Source organism: Oncorhynchus tshawytscha, linkage group LG10 (genome assembly GCF_018296145.1).
Source record: "Oncorhynchus tshawytscha isolate Ot180627B linkage group LG10, Otsh_v2.0, whole genome shotgun sequence".
Classification (NCBI taxonomy): Eukaryota; Metazoa; Chordata; class Actinopteri; order Salmoniformes; family Salmonidae; genus Oncorhynchus; species Oncorhynchus tshawytscha.
The window spans coordinates 47,221,444-47,243,209 of record NC_056438.1 but is presented as its reverse complement, the minus strand read 5'-3'; the positions used below and the strand labels follow the sequence as shown (position 1 = coordinate 47,243,209).

Genomic DNA, 21,766 nt, shown 5'->3' with positions numbered 1-21,766 from the left:
CCATGCTTCACCATAGGGATTGTGCCAGATTTCCTCCAGACGTGACACTTGGCATATTGAGGCCAAAGAGTTCAATCTTGTTTTCATCAGACCAGAGAGTCTTGTTTCTCATGGTCTGAGAGTCTTTAGGTGCCTTTTGGCAAACCCCAAGCGGGCTGTCATGTGCCTTTTTAATGAGGAGTATCTTCTGTCTGGCCACTCTACCATAGGCCTGATTGCTGGAGCGCTGCGGAGATGGTTGTCCTTCTGAAAGGTTCTCCCATCTCCACAGAGAAACTCTGGAGCTCTGTCAGAGTGACCACCGGGTTCTTGGTCACCTCCCTGACCAAGGAGCTTCTCTCCCGATTGCTCAGTTTGGCCGGGCGGCCAGCTCTAGGAAGAGTCTTGTTGGGTCCAAGCTACTTCCATTTAAGAATGATGGAGGCCACTATGTTCTTGGGGACCTTCAATGCTGCAGAAATGTTTTGGTATCCCTCCCCAGATCTGTGCCTCAACACAATCCTATCTCAGAACTCTATGGACAATTCCTTCAACCTCATGTCTTGGTTTTTGCTCTGACATGCACTTCTACCTTATATAGACTGATGGGTGCCTTTCCAAATCATGTCCAATCAATTGAATTTACCACATGTGGACTCCAATAAAGTTGTAGAAACATCTCAAGGATGATCGATGGAAACAGGATGCACCTGAGCTCAATTCCGAGTCTCATAGCAAAGGGTCTGAATAGTTATGTAAATAAGGTACTTTTAAAATATATATTTTTTTATACATTTGCAAAAATGTCTAAAAAACAGTTTTTGCTTTGTCATTATGGGGTATTGTTTGTAGATTGATGGGAAAACACAATGTAATCAATTTTAGAATAAAGCTGTAACGTAACAAAATTGAGAAAAGTCAAGGGGTCTGAATACTTTCCCGAATGCACTGTATTTATTTATTTTGTTACATGTTTTGTTGTTGTTTCTCAGTAATACTACTTGCCACCCCCTGTAGCAATTTTATGAAATGGGCTTTAGCTAGACCAGATAGGTTCCCAATTTCCCAACCTCAAAACTAGCTAATAAAAATACAAACACAACATGCATGTTGGTCGCATTTTCCATAAGCTGAAATAAAAGATCCAATACATTTTCCATAGAAGCTTATTCCTCTCAAATTTGGTGAACAAATATGTTTACACCCCTGTTAGTGAGCATTTCTCCTTTGCCAAGATAATCCATCCACCTAAAAAGAGCTTATTAAACAGCACGATCATTACACAGGTGCACCTTGTGCTGGGGACAATAAAAGGCCACAAATGTATCACGTTATGAGGGCAAACCCATTTCTCTTATTGCTTCTTAAATGTTTCTGGCACAGCTGGAATGAGTTGGTTATCTATCTTCGCTGGCAAGGTTTGTAGACTTTAAACAGCAAGAAATTACTAAATGTACTGAACTCACATTCTTTTCAATCTTTTACCAGTATTTGAGCAGAGCAGCATATTTAGTTTCTTTAAAAAAAAAAGAACCACCAGTCAGTAGGATACAGACAGCTCAAGAGTTAGGCTTAGATATTCAGAAATAAACATATTTTTGACATAGAATTAAGCATAATGATTATGGCTCAAGATTGCAGGAGAAAGCTGTTTCAGGTTGTTAAAAAAAAGGTGATATTCTCCAACTTTCAGTTAGAAATATAGAGATCACATTCTCCTTCCTCCCTTCTTCCCTTCCACGTTCCCCCTAGTTGTCACCTCTCTACTTTCACTCTACCCCTTCAAATCTCTCCATTCTCCCACTTGTCCCAAAGCCACTCATGCGTTGTCTTAAGTGTGTTCTTAGGGTTGTTGTCCTGTTGGAAAAACAACAAAGTCATAATTCAGGCTTGAGGACTTTTAATTATAAATCTAGCCATGCTACAAATCAGAACCGAGAACAATGCGCTTGTTATTGATCACAATTATGCAACATGGAGAGACAATTGTTTTGGGGGATTCAATATCACCCTCTCTCCAACCTTTATGACAGGTGATTGATATTTCAAATCCCTCTTGGGTGTCAATGCCACACTGGCACCAGTTAAATGCCACAATTGAGTAAAGACTCTAAAAACAGGAAATATGGAGTTTAATGTTTGTTTGAAGTCAAATCAAACTAATTAATCTTCTAGAAGCTGATTGGGCTGCCAATGGGCACAACAGAGAGAACTCTGGGAGATATTATATCTTTCTATAATGGCTTTCTCCAAAGAGAAGTCATCATTCATTTATAATATGGTTTCTGTGAACATTCAACATACATAACTTATAAAACCTCTTATGGCACTCAATCAGGCATTCATCATGTTAACGATATAAATCAAATCAGAATGTGTGACCGTATGAGTCATATGATGATCTAGCGCTGTCCATTCTCCTCTAACTAACAGTTCCCCTTTTTAACAACGTTATAAAAAGGAGAATGGTTACAGAGACAACTGACCAGCTATCTGCTCACTGAGGGAGTTCCTAACATGGACAGCACGCCCCCCAAAAAAAAAAAATATATATATTATTGGAACTGCAACCTCTGTTTGGGACACTTCTGCCACCACACCCAACGATATTCCAAACGGTTGACACATCCCAGCTCAAACAATCCTCCTCAGCATGGAGCTCAGCTAGCTGTTAACACCCAGGTCTTGATGCACTCTCTCTCTGGTGGTTAGAGAGGAGCTAAGGCAATATACACGAAGAGATGGGTGGTAAATGAGTATGAGTGTTGTAGCCTCACTCTCCTTCTCGACTCTCCCTAGGGGTTTCTGTTAGTGATGGTTTAAAGTCCAGCCTGGCCCTCGATGGTGTCACTCACTCTCATGCACTATTCCCGGCACACGGTCGTCATCAGTAATTGTGGAAGCTACTCTGAAAATATGGTTTACCAAGCTACCAATTACTTCACATTGGAAGAAGTTAAAACTACACTAAAGCTACCCGAAAGAAAAATATAGTTTACTTAACTAAAGTTAGTTGGAAAAAGTAGTTCAATTGCATCCCATCCAGTGGAGGCTGCTGAGGAGAGAAGGACTCATAATAATGGCCGGAACGGAGCAAATGGAATGGTATCAAACACCTGGAAACCATGTTGGATGTATTTGACACCATTCCACTAAAGTCTTTACCACGAGCCCGTTCCCCCCTAATTAAGATGCCACCAACCTCCTGTGGTCAAATCTGCATTGTCATATCTATATCGGAAATATAATAGACTACAAATTGCAAGAACAGCTCAAGAATGTATCATTTAGGTTATTAAACACAATGTTTCAAATCAAATCAAGTTATTTCTCACAGTGGTCGAATACAACCTGGCCGTGAAATGCTTACTTACAAGCCCTTCATCAACAATGCAGTTCAAGAAATAGTTAAAATATTTACTAAATAAACTACATTTTAAAATCGAATCAATCACAGGGTAACACAAGAAAAGTACATAACAATGAGACGACAGTATATACAGGGGGTACTGGTACCAAGTCATGTTTCAAGTGAGAATTAGGCAGGTCTGAATCTGGAAAAGAAAGGAAACCTGCCTACTTCACCCATATTTTCTTTTTGCCAAAAAAAGTAGTGTGTAGTTCTAGTAGTTACAGTTGAAGTCCGAGGTTTACATACACTTAGTTTTGGAGTCATTAAAACTAATTTTTCAACCACTCCACAAATTTCTTGCCAAAACTATAGTTTTGGCAAGTCGGTTAGGACATCTACTTTGTGCATGATACAAGTCATTTTTCCAACAATTGTTTACAACAATTGTTTACAATTATTTCACTGTATCACAATTCCAGTGGGTCAGAAGTTTACATACACTAAGTTAACTGTGCTTTTAAACAGCTTTAAAATTCCAGAAAATGACGTGATGTCTTTAGAAGCTTCTGATAGGCTAATTGCCATCATTTGAGTCAATTGGAGGTGTACCTGTGGATGTATTTCAAGACCTACCTTCAAACTCAGTGCCTCTTTGCTTGACACCATGGGAAAATCTAAAGAGATCAGCCAAGACCTCAGAAAAAAAATTGTAGACCTCCACAAGTCTGGTTCATCCTTGGGAGCAATTTACAAATGCCTGAAGGTAACACATTCATCTGTACAAACAATAGTACGCAAGTATAAACACCATGGGATCAGGCAGCCGTCATACCGCTCCGGAAGGAGACGCGTTCTGTCTCCTAGAGATGAACGTATTTTGGTGCGAAAAGTGCATCAATCCCAGAACAACAGCAAAGGCCCTTGTGAAGATGCTGGAGGAAACAGGTACAAAAATATCTATGTCTACATCTATGTGATATCTATGTGATGAAAGAAATTAAAGCTGAAATAAATCATTCTCTCTACTATTATTCTGACATTTCACATTCTTAAAATAAAAAGGTGTAATCCTAACTGACCTAAGACAGGGCATTTTTTACTAGGATTAAATGTCAGGAATTTGAAAAACTGAGTTTAAATATTTGGCTAAGGTGTATGTAAACTTCCGACTTCAACTGTAGCTGCACATCTGCATGGCATTAAAGTATTTTACACTGCAAACACTACCAAGATTTGAATTGAGTTCAACTACAACCAAGCTATGGCAAAATATAGTTAAATTACTAGTTGAACTACATGTAGTTCATTACTCTCCAACACTGGTTCTCGTATACCACAGTGTCCTAGCCTGTGTCTCCAGTACAATATCTACTTGGTAGATAATCAGCTTATAACAATGTGATGGCTCAGGCAAGTCAATTAATTCAGAATCTCCTAGAGATAATTGTCTTCGCTGCGGGTTTTTATGACTCGTATGATAAAGACCAGAGTTTATGGCCTCTTTAATGAGTGTTGACGACAGAAGAACAACACTGAGCAGTTAAGAAGAACAACACTGAGCAGTTACAGTACTTGCACACAATAATATGATTGTGGAGAGTCAGATTAATATAGTTTGTTTAAAAAGTTGACATGCCTGGCAAGAAGAACGATTTCCCGAATAATCCTGTTTACATCGACACGTCTGAAATCACGCGACTGGTGGGACTTTTGATAAATGCAAATCAAAATAAACGTTCCCATCACAGTTACCATGTTATTTTCATTCTGGGTTCGGACATATAAAGTCATCTCGTTAAGAGACTTTCAGTTTTGCAAAACTCACTTCACTCGTAGTAAGAGGGAGGCTCGCTTGGCTGGTGCTAGCGAAGATCAAGTACACTGCCGGGACACCGATTTTTTAAAAGCGGTTTAATACCCTAATTAATCCAAACATTGCTCAGAAAACCAGGTGTTTTAATCGCTATGCTTACTTAGACGTTGACCCTATGCTGATTACGATAAGCAGAGTGAGGTGTTTACATGTCTATTTCCACACTCGGCCTACTGCCATAATCAGTTTATTATTGAATTAGTGTGCATGTATAAATACTCACTGGTGAATATTTTAAAACTGCATCAGACGTGGGATTCAATGACATTATGAAAGGCAGCACACAACAGCTGAAGATGGATTGTAAAGAACTGATTGGGTCTCTGCTTGACACCAACAAAAGCCCCATAATATCTGGCCCTCTGCCCTCCCTAAATTGTGGCATTGAACGTGTCAGCAGACTTTTATCCCTCCATAACTACGAGACTATTGCAGCTCTGTGGGGGTAACATTCATTGACAATGTTGATACCTTCCCGGAAACAAAGCTGGTTTTATAAGGAGGATGGGATCCACCCGAATCGTTTGGGTTCCTGGATCCTTTCACAGCATTATAAAGGTACGTTGAGACGATGATTTATCAATGACCCAAGCCCAGCTCGGTTCATTCCTACCATTGTGTCGCTGAGTTGTCATAATGTTTCAGCAAATGCACATGATCAAATTATTAGTCACATGCGCTGAATCGACCTTACAGTGAAATGCTTACTAAACAACAAATGCAGTTTCAAAAAAAATATGGATAAGAATAAGAAATAAAAGTATCAAGTATTTACAGAGCAGCAGTAAAATAACAATAGCGAGACTATATACAGGGAGGTACCGGAACAGAGTCAATGGACGGGGGCACCGGTTAGGTAATATGTACATGTAGGTAGAGTTATTAAAGTGACTATGCATTGATAATAACAGAAAGTAGTAGAGGTGTAATGAGGGGTGGGCGGGGCAATGCAAATAGTCTGGGTAGCCATTTGATTACATGTTCAGGAGTCTTATGGCTTGGGGGTAGAAGCTGTTTAGAAATCTCTTGGACCTAGACTTGGCGCTCCGGTACCGCTTGCCATGTGGTAACAGAGAGAACAGTCTATGACTAGGGTGGCTGGAGTCTGACAATTGTTAGTGCCTTCATCTGACACCGCCTGGTATAGAGGTCCTGGATGGCAGGAAGCTTGGCCCCAGTGATGTACTGGGCCGTATGCACTACCTTCTGCAATGCCTTGCGGTCAGAGGCTGAGCAGTTGCCATACCAAATCAGATGTATTTATATAGCCCTTCTTAGATCAGCTGATATTTCAAAGTGCTGTACAGAAACCCAGCCTAAAACCCCAAACAGCAAGCAATGCAGGTGTAGAAGCACCGTGGCTAGGAAAAACTCCATAGAAAAGGCTAAAACATAGGAAGAAACCTAGAGATGAACCAGGCTATGAGGGGTTGCCAGTCCTCTTCTGGCTGTGCCAGGTGGATATAACAGAACATGGCCAAGACGTTCAAATGTTCATAAATGACCAGCATGGTCAAATAATAATAATCACAGTAGTTGTCGAGGGTGCAACAAGTCAGCACCTCAGGAGTAAATGTCAGTTGGCTTTTCATAGCCGATCATTGAGAGTATCTCTACCGCTCCTGCTGTCTCTAGAGAGTTGAAAACAGCAGGTCAGATGACACTGAAGATCATCTTCAGGACTTCATGTTACACAACACATGCATGTTTTGATCGATAAAGTTCATATTTATATCCAAAAATATATTATATAATATATCAGATAATATATATTATATCTGAGTTTACATTGGTGTGTTATGTTCAGTAATGTTTTGCTTCCAAAACATTCGGTGATTTTGCAGAGAGCCACATCAATTTACAGAAATACTCATAATAAACATTGATAAAAGATACAAGTGTTATGCATGGAACTTTAGATAAACTTCTCCTTAATGCAACCGCTGTGTCAGATTTCAAAAAAAGCCCACCATGCTATAATTAAATGCTTAATTTTACCTTTATTTAACTAGGCAAGTCAGTTAAGAACAAATTCTTATTTTCAATGACGGCCTAGGAACAGTGGGTTAACTGCCTGTTCAGGGGCAGAACGGCAGATTTGTACCTTGTCAGCTCGGGGATTCAAACTTGCAACCTTTCGGTTACTAGTCCAACGCTCTAACCACTAGGCAACCCTGAGTACAGCACTCAGAGACCAAAACAAGCCATACAGATACCCGCCATGTTGTGGAGTCCACAGAAGTCAGAAATAGCATTATAAATATTCACTTACCTTTGATGATCATCAGAATGCACTCCCAGGAATCCCAGTTCCACAATAAATGTTGTTTCGATAAAGTCCATAATTTGTCCATACCTCCTTTTTGTTTACGAGTTTAGTTCACAAATCCAAATTCAAGACGCGCAGGCCAGATGAGAAGTCAAAAAATTCCATTACAGTTCATAGAACCATGTCGAACGATGTATAGAATCAATCTTTAGGATGTTAACATAAATGTTTAATTATGTTTCAACCGGAGAATTCCTTTGTCTTTAGAAATGCAATGGAACGCAGCTACCTCTCACCGGGCGGGCGCCTGACTGAGCTCATGGCCTTCTGGCAGACCCCTTAGTCAAACAGCTCTTATTCTCTCCTCCTTCACAGTAGAAGCCTCAAACAAGGTTCTAAAGACTGGTGACATCTAGTGGAAGCTTTAGGAAGTGCAATCGGACCAAATTTCCATTGTATATTGGATAGGCAAAGACCTGCAAACCTGAGATTTCACACTTCCTGGTTGGATTTTTTCTCAGGTTTTGGCCTGCCATATGAGTTCTGTTATACTCACAGACATCATTCAAACAGTTTTAGAAACTTCAGAGTATGTTCTATCCAAATCTACTAATAATATGCATATCCTCTGGGCCTGAGTAGCAGGTGGTTTACTCTGGGCACCTTATTCAGCCAAGCTACTCAATACTGCCCCTCATCCATAAGTTAACTTAGGTAGAGTACCTCAACAGCATGAGATGATAGGTGAGAAGGACATCTCCAATAAGAATCCCGATTGTAAACTATCTAGGGTGATGACAAATAGGGTATTAACTTCAGATGTAATGATTATAGATTTGTTATTGTATAACGATATGCTTTCCTATGTATTACATTGAAACAGTAAATGACTCCACCAAGGCAACAAACATAAGGTTCAATATGTGTATTACATTTTCAAAGCACCACATCAAAATAGATGAAAATAAACCAATGAGTCGTGCACAACCCATGTCCAAATTATTTCAAGCTTGCTTAATAACCCTTTGGTGCGCGTTGGAGCTAAAAAAAAAAAAAACGACACAAAGTCCAGAAGCACATCACGGTGTGATTACTCACTACTTGTAGATATTCCCTCAGCGAAGTATGGCAGTTCCGTGCAGGTTTCCTCTCAAGATCCACAGCAAGCATAGCTATCAATGCAGGCAGTACTCTTTAGCAGTAACCGATATCCCATGGGAACATGAACTCGTTAGTCTTTCCCAAGCAATTTTCTCAGTGTCACGCGATGCTAGGCTAACCTCAAGGCTGTCCATTTCCTCCACGATGAGACGGTAGCTTCGGTCTTTACTTTAAGTCTTTCCTAAAATTATAACAACTCTTATAAAATCTGTATTTCCCTTCAAAACTCAGTAGGTACGGGTTTTGTTCTATTTTTTTTCACCAACGGTCTTAATGTAACGTCCATCCTTTTCTCAACATCTCTTTTTCCCCCAAACCAGGTCAACTCTCCCATTGGCCACAGCTTACAACTTGGGAGCAATTCAATCACCTTTTTTAAATCTAATACCAATTAATTATAACAAATAAACTCAATACTTAGTTCTAACAAGAATAAACTCAATACTTGGTTCTAACAAGGGTATTTCATAAATATGGATGGGCTTTCATCAAGCTGCATACTCAAGAAAAAACATCAAACTGTAACTAGTTCCTGCAACCTGGTTTAGGTTATCAGTCAACTTACCAGGGTAGTTACAAATATCACATGAATGAAATCAACATGTATTGATCACATCTTTACTTATGCTGCAGAAATGTGCTTTAAAGCATTATCCAAATCCATAGAATAGGAAAACCAGAGGCTGCGCCTAATAGTGTATAAGAGGTCATACAATATGTTTTGCAGGGATTCCTAGGTTGATGTAAATGGTGCATAATGCATAGTGCATAATGAGGAGCAACTAGACGCTACACTTGATACATTTATGAAATTGCTTATCCCATTCATTAGTAAGCATGCACCCATTAAGGAAATGACTATAAAAACTAAAATCCCTGGGGATTGATGAGGAATTGAAAAATAGTATGGTTGAGAGGGATGAGGCAAAGGGAATGGCAAATAAGTCTGCTGCACAATTGATTTGCAAACATAATGCAAATTGAGAAATAATTTGACTAAACTGAATACAAGGGAAGAAGCTATACAATGAAACAAAGAAATTATATAAAGAATGATAGTCAAACGCTTTTGGAGCACCTTCAATTACATTTTGGGCAAAAAGACAAACTCAGCTCCATCATTCATTGAATCAGAGTGATCATTCATCACAAAACCTGCTGATATTGCCAATTACTTCAATTATTTTTTTCATTAGCAAGGTTAGCAAACTTAGGCATGACATGCCAGCAACAAAACGCTGACACTAGACTTCCAAGTATAACTGCTCAAATTCTGAAATACAAGCATTGTCATTTGGAATTCCATAAACTGAGTGTGGAAGAAATTAACAAATTATTGTTGTCTATCAACAATGACAAGCCAAGGGGGTCTGACAACTTGGATGGAAAATTACTGAGAATAATAGCGGACGATATTGCCACTCTTATTTGCCATATATTCAATCTAAGCCTACTAGAAAGTGTGTGCCCTCAGGCCTGGAGGGAATCAAAAGAAATTTTGCTACCCCAGAATTAGTAAACCCTGGCTCAAATAGCCAACCAATCAGCCTGTTACCAACCCTTAGTAATCTTTTGGAAAAAATTGTGTTTGACCAGATGCAATACGATTTTACTGTTAACAAATTGACAGGCTTTCAGCATGCTTATAGGGAAGGACATTCAACAAACATGGCACTTATACAGATGACTGGTGATTGGCTGAGAGAAATTGATGATAAAACGATTGTGTGAGCTGTTTGGTTAAACTTCAGTGCGGCATTTGACATCGATCATAGTCTGCTGATTTAAAAAAGTATGTGTTATGGCTTTACACCAGCTGCTATGTTGCAGATAAATAGTTACCTGTCTAACAGAACACAGAGGGTGTTCTTTAATGGAAGCCTCTCCAAAATAATCCAGGTAGAATCAGGAAGTCCCCAGGGCAACTGTCTAAGCCCCTTTGTTCAATCTTTACTGATGACATACCACTGGCCTTGAGTAAAGCCAGTGTGTATGTAGGCGGAGGACTCAACACTATACACTTCAGCTACTACAGTGAGTGAAATCACTGCAACATTTAACAAAGACCTGCAGTTAGTTTCAGAACGGGTGGCAAAGAATAAGTTAGTCCTAAATATTTCAAAAATGAAAATTGTATTTGGGACAAATCATTCACTATTCCCTAAACCTCAACCAATCTTGTAATAAATAATGTGTAAATTGAGCAAGTTGAGGTGACTAAACTGCATTCTAAACTGTCATGGTCAAAACATGTTGATACAACTGTATCTAAGATGGGGAGAAGTCTGTCCAAAATAATGTGCTGCTCTGCTTTTATTAACAGCACTATCAACAAGGCATGTCACAAAGAGCGACCTCGGAAAATTACAATGGGCTCAGAACAGGGAAGCACGGCTGGCCCTCTCATGGCTCAAAGTGGAGGAGAGATTGACTTCATCACTACTTGTTATTGTAAGAAATGTTGACATGCTGAATGCACCGAACTGTCTGTTTTTAAGCTACTAGCACACAGCTTGGACACCCATGTATACCCTACAAGACATGTCATCCAAAGGTCTCTTCACAATCCACAAGTCAAGAACAGACTATGGGAAGCGTGCAGTACTACATAGAGCCATGGCTACATGGGACTCCATTCCACATCAGGTAACTTATGCAAACAGTAGAATCAGATTTTTTTTAAACATAACATGCCTTATGGAACAGCGGGGACTGTGAAGACACACATACAATGATAAGACACCCACCACACTCACGGATGTTGTATTGTAAGTATGTGATAGTGGAGTAGTGGCCCAAGGGAACACTAAATGTATTGGGTGAAGTGTTATGAAATGTCAAATTTTAAATTGTGTATATAACTGCCTTAATGTTGCTGGACCCCAGGAAGAGTAGTTGCTGCCTTGGCAGCAGATAATGGGGATCCTTAATAAATACAAATTGTAATGTGCCTGTAGATGTGCAGACACAGAGCACTGAAGTGCGGAGTGGGAAGCATCTTTACTCCGGGCTCCTGCCAACTCACTCAGTTCTGCTTAATGTGAAAGTATTGCTGCGTCTCGAGTCAATATGCATAATTACTCTTTTTCTATTAGTCATTAGGTAAATTTTTTGCTTGACTGTATCTGAGTCAACATTCCCTCTGCTAAAGAACTGAGTAATGAATTGGGTCCCTAATGGTCCCATTGGGAATAAGGTCAGACACCAGTCTGATTGGTTTAGCTATAGCTTAATGGCAGTGTAACGGATGTGAAATGGCTAGCTAGTTAGCGGTGGGGCGCGCTAATAGCATTTCAATCGGTGACGTCACTCGCTTTGAGACCTTGAAGTAGTGGTTCCCCTTGCTCTGCAAGGGCCGTGGCTTTTGTGGAGCGATGGGTAATGATGCTTCAAGGGTGACTGTTGATGTGTGCAGAGGGTCCCTGGTTCGAGCTCAGGTTGGGGCGAGGAGAGGGATGGACTAAAGTTATACTGTTACTGCAGCTATAAGGAGCCATTGGACTACAGGATAGTCGATTTGGTCATGGGGATTTGCTTATCCTTACGTTCTGTGATTTACTGGTCAATCCTGCACTAGAGTTGGTATACTTGCGTATAGTTTGGGCTGGTACTTCCATCATTTACACTTTGTGTAGTACACTAAATATCTAGAAGGCCAGCATCCCAGAGTCACCTTTTCACTGTTGACTTTGAGACTGGTGTTTTGCGGGTACGATTTAATGAAAACTAGACACTAATGTACTTGTCCTCTTGCTCAGTAGTCCACTGGTGTCTCACACTTCTCTTTCTATTCTGTTTAGAGCCAGTTTGCGCTTTCTTTGAAGGGAGTAATACACAGCGTTGTACGAGATCGTCAGTTTCTTGGCAATTTCTCGCATGGTATAGCCTTCATTTCTCAGAACAAGAATAGACTGACGAGTTTCAGATGAAAGTTCAGTTTGACCATTTTGAGCCTGTAATCTAACCCACAAATTTTGATGCTCCAGATCCTCAGCTAGTGTAAAGAAGGCCAGTTTTATTGCTTCTTTAATCAGCAGTTTCAACATAAAAGGCTTTAGCCTTTTACAATGATAAACTTGGACTAGTTAACACAACATGCCATTGGAACACAGGAGTGATGGTTGCTGATAATGGGCCTCTATAGATATTCCATTTTAAGTGAGCCATTTCCAGCTACAATCGTCATGTACAACATTAACAATGTCACTTTATTTCTGATCAATTCGATGTTATTTTAATTGACAAGTGTTTCAAAAACAGGGAAATTCTAAGTGACCCCAAACTTTTGAATGTTAGTGTATATTTGAGGGTGTAGTTACCCCTTTTTCAATTGAGCAAAACAAATGCCCTCCCCATTGATAGAAATCATTGTCAGGTCAGCCTACTTTGCAGTCAACCAGAGCGTTTTTTGGGAAAAGCCTTTAGAAAAGTTCATGCAAACAGCACATGACTGGATGGCACATCACAAATAGCCTTATCAAGACTAAGGTATGTATTTGGCCTGGCGAAGAGCTTTTATGCACTGACTGAATGGAAGCTGGTAATTAGGAGTTAGGAGTACATATTCTTGTATTTTACCCCCTTTTTCCTCCCCAATTTTGATCTCGTCTCATCGCTGCAACTCCTCAACGGGCTCGGGAGACAAAAGTAGTATGTGTTTTCCAGAAACATGACCCGCCAAACTGCGCTTCTTAACACCCGCCCTCATAACCTGGAAGCCAGCCGCACCAATGTGTCGGAGGGAACACCGCTCAACTGACAACCGGAGTCAGCCTGCAGGCGCCTGGCCCACCACAAGGAGTTGCTAGAGCACGATGAGCCAAGTACCATAATCCGTGTTCCCTTATGCATATCACTGTGCAATGTGTTGCATTCAAGAGAACATCTCCATTCCCAGTGGTTGGAGGTGAGATCAAGTGTGGGAGGCATTTCGCTACAGCTCAGAATCATGCATCCCCAGAGTGAGATGAACTCATGGATACCATTTTTATGTATCTGACTGCAGTTTGAAGGAAGATGGTAAGTAGCATTAGTGCAATTGCTAACTAGTGTTAAAACAATGCTTGGAAAGCTATGGGAACAGCTAGCATGCTAGCTGTTCCTGTAGACTTCCATTCATTGTGCTAACTCTAGTTAGCATTGTCTCGCAACACGACTTCTAACGTCCTTCATACTAGACACAGATACATAAAAATAGTATCAACAAGTTCATCTGACTCTGGGGAAGTAGATAATATGCTTCATTGCCAAAATCAGGAACTATTCCTTTAAACGTACCTGTAGCTGTGAGAGACCAACGATTTAAATGGCATTGCCCATAGGCAATAATAAACACTGTTCCCATCATAGCAGACTGCAATAAACCATTGATTTCTTTGTATTAAGTCTTAATTAGAGAGTCATGGTTATACCCTGGAAAGGTTGCGTTTGTTGATCAGCATGATGCACAAAGTTTAAATAGCACACAGAGGTGTAAGGGAAATGTAATTAGACAATGCAATTATCCCAAAACAAATCCTCTCTCCCTCTTTCTGTTTCTCTCCATCTCTCTCACTACTCCATCCACTTCCCCTCTTTCTCCATCCCTCTTCTCTCTGTCCTCGCTGTCTTTCCCTCCATCCTTTCCCCCCTGTCTCTTCCCCTCTCTCCCCCTTCTCTCTTATACTGCTGATACAGTATGTACATGTCCTGATCCCATGTTGCCAGGTTACAAAGCCCAACATTACAGCAGGGTGTCATCTGTTCACAGATTAATAAGAGTGTTGCATCATTCCTGGGAAACACTGTAACATTCTCCATCCATCCCGGTGATCTCTCGTTGTGTGTCTCCAGTTTTAATTACCAGTTGGAATGCTGACTGGAGCTTTCATCATATGAGGGCACAGGGAGGTCGCAGCGCAGATTTGCACACGCTCTGTTCCCTTCCCCAATGCTTGACGGGGTTTTATTAGACACGCTTAAAACGTGGATATAATGTAATATTTGGGGGGTTGCTGGATAAATAATGAAGTCTACAAAAACAAGATACTGTTCCCAGCAGAATTCTGCATGTCTGTATTGCTCAGTCATATTCTTCTCACTCTCTCTCTCTCTTTCTTTCTCTCTCTCTCTTTCTATCTTACTGGTAATGAGATTGTGAGAGAATTTTGATGTTTTTGTGTGTTTATGTTTCTATGCGGTTTAGTGGGGGGGGTTGAGGACGTTGAGTATTTTGTAGCCATTAGTACTTATTGTTGGAAGAAAGAGCATCAAAAGTCTCTGTCTCTCTGTCTCTCTGTCTGTGTGTGTGTGTGTTTGGAGAGTTAGTGCGCTAAAATGAACATAAGAGGTTACGCCAGAAATTGAAATCGCCACCCATAGAACTTAGTTTAGGACTGGCTGAAGATGCACTGCAGCACTGTGTCAGTGTGGCTGTGGTGTGGACATGGTCTGCCAGAATAGGATGTTACTGTCTGAACCTGCTGGCTGTTGGGCATGCTCTTGACTGAAATATTTAAGCTTGCTACTTTTCACCTCATACCCTTGAGTCATGCTGCAAGAATACTCCCATCAAAACCAGACACCAACCTTTTACTGTATATTTGGGAAACTTCACCCTTTTGTGGAACTAAATGACCCCAAACGTTCCACTGCCGTCCCAGTCTGAGACGAGCCATCCGCTCCGCTGCAGCACACTCTGACTATTCTGTGTCTGTCTGTACAGGACCATTTCACGGTAACAGAGTGATCCCAGCTAACAGCAAATGTTCCCACAACTTTAGAGAATGTTCCCTTAAGGGTCCCATGAGGTCATTAACCTAAGTTTCCATGGGAATGTTCCAGTGACGTGCAAGGATTGTTTCCAAGAGAACATTCCCTTAATGTCAAACACAAACTACCCAGAAGGTGTTCTCAAAATATTCAATATTAACAGAGAATTCTGCCACTTTATAACCAGTTATTTTGATGATAGTATGTATGCACTACTGTATGATTTGATACACATTTTGACGTTTCATCTTTTTGTTAGTAGTACTGCACAATTCCTTTTTTTCCCTCATTTTGAAGCTTCTGTATTGCCTTTGTCTACAGTAGCCTTTCTACAAGTATGTGTCGCGACCCACTTCCTGTTAATGGTTGGTCGCGACGTATCAGAGTAAATGTATTATTATTTCATTAATATCTGGAATTTGTCCAAGTGCAGCTGCACTCTCTGTTCGATGCGCCGTCTGCTTAGGAACAGTGTCTCCGATCAGTTTGACAGCTGCGCGAGTGGGTGGGAGATGCCCGTGTGCTTCGCGGTTTACCAGATCTATTTCTGCGGGTTTTTCTTAAAGAACCCATCCACGACCCACACACTGCAGTGCTGTTGTTCAGCAGCATATGATGCGCTGTCAGCCACTGACTTGTCATTCCCACTCGGCCTTAATCCCTGCTGTCGTTGGACTCAAGCTAGCCACAAATTCTGACTGATTTCAATTAGAATGAAACGCAAATACAGCGACGAGTTTCTCTCACCTTGGCTTAAGGCAAACGTTGAGAAATATTGAAGAGCGCCCACAATGTGTTTTGTGTGGGGAAGTGATTAGTTATGAGTCTCTCAAAGGGATCAAATTATAACTACACATCCTGAGCAAATATCCACAGCATGACAGTAAACCCAGGGAGTTATTCAGAACAGGGCAGAATGCTTCAGGAAACGGTGCTTCGACGTCTATGCTCTGGGAAATGTTCTTGTTACTTACAACCTCATGCTAATCACATTAGTGCACATTAGCTCAACCATCCCGGTGGAGGGACACCGATCCCATAGAGGATAAGGCCACATCGAAATTGAGACCAGGATGTTTAGGAGTGGGGTGAAATGTGCCAGCTGGACATGTCATCTGCTCATTAGAATGAAGCAAACTGTTCCTTTTCCTCGGATTGAAAGGTCAAACGGGCACAAAGCTACCAGAACTTTTTCAGAAGAGATTTTGTGTGTGTGTGTGTGCACTCTAGTGTGCATGTACATGATCGCCTGTGTGAGCGTACTGTATGTGTGTGAATGCACAATGCGTGTGTGTCTCTGAACTAAAAGTTTGAAAAGCTTTTAGTTTATTCGGTCAGTGTATTTGCGTGGTGGGTTTCGAGGAAGTCATTAAATTGCAGTGGATGGTCAGCACCCATCTAAAAGTAATCTCCTGGTGTATTGAATGGCCTATTAGCTTGCTCCATCTCTTTCGCTCTCTGTCTGCACTTGCGTAGGAGTTCAGTGTGTCATTGGGACTCGGTCAATGGTTTCCTTTGAGTCGAGGGAGCTCTACAGAGATGAACTGTACTTTATACACAGCAGGATACTGAGTGAGTGAGTGGCCACAACTGTCTGTGGCTTCAGATAGAGATGTCAACGGTTCTCCAGAAACTGTTGTGTCTGGGAGAATACAGTTATAAATTCTGACATGAAAATAGAGCTCTTTGGCCACGTATGTCATTGGTGGGTTTGACGTCGCAAAACGGAAGCATAAGCAGAAAGTTACCTCGTACCTCTACTGTAAATATGGAGGTGGATCTTTGATGTTATGGGGCTATTTTGCTTTCACTGGTCCTGGGGCCCTTGTTAAGGTCAAAGGCATCATTAACTTGAAGTATAGAACTCCCAATGTGTTCTCCAATCTCATAAAACATTTTAGAAAAAGCCTGTTATCGCCGCAAGGAGTACTGAAAACAGGGGTACCAATCATTTTCATCCCTATCTTTTTGAGATTGTTGTATTACTTGTTGAATTAAATCTCTATCTCTAAGCAATTGTATTAGTATAAAATAATATGTTCAAATTGTTTGAGCATACAATACAGCTCAGTATTTGTATAATTTTGTATAATTTATTTTATACAGTCTTTTTTTTCGCATCTTTATCAAGGATGACCTGACTGTATTTGCAAACTAAATCGAAAGAGTCACCCCAATTGAGCTTTGCCTGTGGGCAATTTAAGTTGTAGTTTAGTCTGTTTAGCTGTGGGCATTGATCAAGGGCTTGTAACAGCTTTTGTACCTGTGAGGCAAACAAAAGCAACATCGCCAGGACCCAAAATCAGATAATTTAGTGTGTTTCTCATGAATACTGGTTGGGAGAGCGATATCATATGCCTCGGTATGTTAGAGAGAGAAATAGAGCTGTCTATGCATATTAGCTTCATGGTTATTGATAGTACTGTTTAGCTATTCTTTTCATGGCCGGGCAAACCTCACAAAATCATCTGACGTCGTCTTTCTCTCTATCTCCCCATTCTCCTCTTTCTTCTCCACAGTGAACAAACACAAGCCGTGGATCGAGACGTCGTACCATGGGGTGATCACGGAGAACATGGACACCGTCCTGCTGGACCCTCCCTTGGTGGCCTTGGACAAGGACGCCCCTGTCCCCTACGCAGGTAGACACAACTTCCCTGTTTTCCCATCCTAAACTTCCTTCAAGGAACCTGATGCTGTGGGCTCAGGGTGCTTCACTGACATGCTGCACAGTAATAGCTGTTCATGTGAGGCTGTGGTTGATTGGCATAACTGGGCTGACTTCTATGAGTGTCTTCCTACCCAGAATGCACTCATACTCTTTCCTCACTTTGAGAGGTACATCTCAACAGCCCGGTCTGTGCCTGAAAGGTAGTGTGTATCTATGAATACATTCCTTCACAAGGCACCGTTATCTACAACCATTCACACTTCCTTGGTCTGACTGTCCAAAAAAAGGAGGGAAAAAAATAGTTATAACCTGAGCTGCTGGAGAGGAGAGAAACTTCTTGAGATTCCTTTAAATACTGATACCCCTTGAGCAACTAAATTAGTCCCCTTTGACATGACATGGAAATACCCTGGACATCTTCCATGCTCCTTGAATGTCCATGATATGCTTGAGGCAGAAGCTGCCCTTATCCACTGATCTGGGATCAGCTTACCCTATCTCGTATCCTAACCTTGCAAAATGCAAAGTATCAGCAGAACAAGGGCATCCTACATTTGTGGTAAAGGGCAAATTTACTTTAAGTATATTTCAGGGAATACAGTGTACAGTCTTTTACATGGCATTTACAGGTCATGTCATCTTAGATATGTGGTTATACAGTGCATTGGGAAAGTATTCAGACCTCTTGACTTTTTCCAAATTTTGTTACATTAGTCTTATTCTAAAAATGTATTTAAAAAATGTTCCTCATCAATCTACACACAATACCCCATAATGACATTTCTGCAAATGTATAAAAAATAAAAAACTGAAATATTTCATTCACATAAGTATTCAGACTCTTTCCTCAGAACTTTGTTGAAGAACCTTTGGCAGTGATTACAACATCGACTCTTATTGGGTATGATGATACAAGCTTGGCACACCTGTATTTGGGGAGTTTCTCCCATTCTTCTCTACAGATCCTCTCAAGCTCTGTCAGGTTGGATGGGGAGGGTTGCTGCACAACTTTTTCCATGTCTCTCCAGAGATGTTCGATCGGGTTCTGGCGGGGTCACTCTAGGACATTCAGAGACTTGTCCCGAAGCCACTCCTGCGTTATCTTGGCTGTGTGCTTAGGGTCGTTGTCCTGTTGGAAGGTGAAACTTCGCCCCAGTCTGAGGTCCTGAGCGGTCTGGAGCAGGTTTTCATCAAGGATCTCTCTGTACTTTGCTCCGTTCATCTTTCACTCGATCCTGACTAGTCTCCCAATCCTCACTAGTGTCCCAGTCCCTGGCGCTGAAAAACATCCCCACAGCATGACGCTGCCACCACCATGCTTCACCGTAGGGATTATGCCAGGTTTCCTCCAGATGTTACACTTGGCATTCAGGCCAAAGAGTTCATTTTTGGTTTCATCATACCAGAGAATCTTATTTCTCATGGTCTGAGAATCCTTTAGGGGCCTTTTGGCAAACCCCAAGTGGGCTGTCATGTACCTTTTACTGAGGAGTGGCTTCCATCTGGCCACTTTACCATAAAGGCCTGATTTATGGAGTTCTGCAGAGATGGTTGTCCTTCTGGAGTAAATCTGGAACTTTGTCAGAGTGACCATTGGGTTCTTGGTCACCTCCCTGATCAAGACCCTTCTCCCCCGATTGCTCAGTTCGGCCGGGCAGCAAGTTCTAGGAAGAGTCTTGGTGGTTCCCATCTTCTTTAATTTAAGAACAATGGAGGCCAGTGTTCTTGGGGACTTTCAATGCTGCAGACATTTTTTGGTACCCTTCCCTAGATCTGTGCCTCGACACAGTCATGTCTCAGAGCTCTACAGGCAATTCCTTCGACCTCATGGCTTGGTTTTTGATCTGACATGCACTGTCAGCTGTGGGACCTTATATAGACAAGTGTGTGCCTTTCCAAATCATGTCCAACCAATTGAATATACGACAGGTGGGTCACAATCAAGTTGTAGAAACATCTCAAGGATGATCAATGGAAACAGGATGCACCTGAGCTCAATTTTGACTTTCATAACAAAGGGTCTGGGTATTTCTGTTTTTTTATTTTTACTACATTTGCAAATATTTCAAAAAAATGTTTTTTTGCTTTATCATTATGTGGTATTTGGGGTAGATTGATGAGGGAAAATTTGTTTTAATCAATTTTAGAATAATGATGTAAGGTAACAAAATGTGGAAAAAGTCAAGGGGTCTGAATACTTTCCAAATGCACTGTATGGGAAACATCTACCCTCTCCCTAAATACATACACTATCAAATGATGATAGGCCGGCAGTTGAGTGCATGGCTCTGGCTTGTGACTGAAGTTAAATCACAGTGTCACACAGGTAGGTGACATGTGACTTATAATTAGACAATGTGGGGTTTTTTTGCTCCCGGGAAAACGAGGAGGCTTTGTGATAGGTACTGCTTTACACATCATTAAATTAAAATAGCTCTAATTAATTTTCACTCTTGACAGCTGTGGAGAACTGATGTTAGGTGCCATTATTTTTCTATTACAGTTTCTTTTCAAAACATTATAATGGTTTGAATCATAGAGTACATGCAAGACTATACATTCATAACTTTTTTTAGGAACGCTTGTATGTACACTGAATTGGAAGGTATTTAGACCCCTTGATTTTTCCCCTACTTTTTTGTTATCATTATTCTAAAATTAAATCAATTCATTTTCTCACTAACAGTATCTCCCGCATATAGGGCAGAGCTGGTTTAGGGACACATTTCAAACTCTCAGCAAACAACTCCGAGACCAAGCCAGTGAAATTCTAATGGTTAAGCAACAAAATCGTCAACAAAAAACCCAATGGTTTGTGAATATTTCTCTCTGTGATTAACAATCTGCTCTGTGACTCCAGAAGGTCACCACTGGTAAAATATCAACGGAGAGGGAAAGTGGTGATGTGTTATTTTTTTGGTGACTTGTGATATTTCTCCCTATCTTTTCCGTGGCGCCTAGCTAATGAATGAAACCCATAAAATGGCTACCAAGGAGATTTTCAAAAAAACGCTGGCAGAAAAGACACTCTGTCCTAGTCTGTCTTTCCTCGGGTTTTGTTCTCTCAATCTCCTCAATTCTCCATGTCTCACTCTTGCCCTTTCCAACTCTGTTTGTCTAGGGTTCTCCTTTGCATTTTTCTCATTCCCTCTCTCTATTTCTCCACCCATGTCTCTCTCTCTCTCTCTCTCTCTCTGTCTCTGTCTCTGTCTCTCTCTCTCACTCCCTCACTATCGCTCTCTCGCTTATTGCCGTTCTTCTTCACTCTATCATTGTCTTTATCCTTTCCTCTCATTCCCCCATTCCCTCCCTCTTTCTCGCATTCCCCCTGATTTTTCTCTCTCTCCATCCCAGCCATTCTCTCTCTCATTTCTTTCTCTTTCCCTCAATGCCCAGCCAGCCCATGCAGCCGCAGCAGGCAGTGACTTATGCAGCTTTGCTCTCCCTCATCCATTCTGGTTTTGTTTCTGTGGAGAAAGGAGTGGGCCGTCGTTCTGGCACCACATTAATTGCTCTGTGGGAACATGGACGGGGATTGTTAAGTGCTTTGCCATTCCTCCATCCCTCCCTCCTCCTTCCTCTTCCCCCTATCCTCCTCTCACAGCAGCTCCGCTTTGATGTAAAAGAATGATGAGCCTAAAGTCGATGATATATGGTGAGACAGGAACGAGAGGAGATGAATGGTTATTTGGGCGAGCCGTGACCATGCCC

The 21,766-nt window shown here is 41.2% G+C and overlaps 1 protein-coding gene across 1 annotated transcript in view; it reads left to right on the top strand.

The window, feature by feature from the left end:
* Positions 1-21,766, top strand: part of LOC112260328 (calsyntenin-2) — a 283,471-nt gene that overhangs the window by 96,196 nt on the left and 165,509 nt on the right. Inside the window, exon 2 of the mRNA XM_024435349.2 lies at positions 17,904-18,026. Coding sequence (XP_024291117.1) covers positions 17,904-18,026 — 123 coding nt within the window. The remainder of the gene's footprint in view (positions 1-17,903; positions 18,027-21,766) is intronic.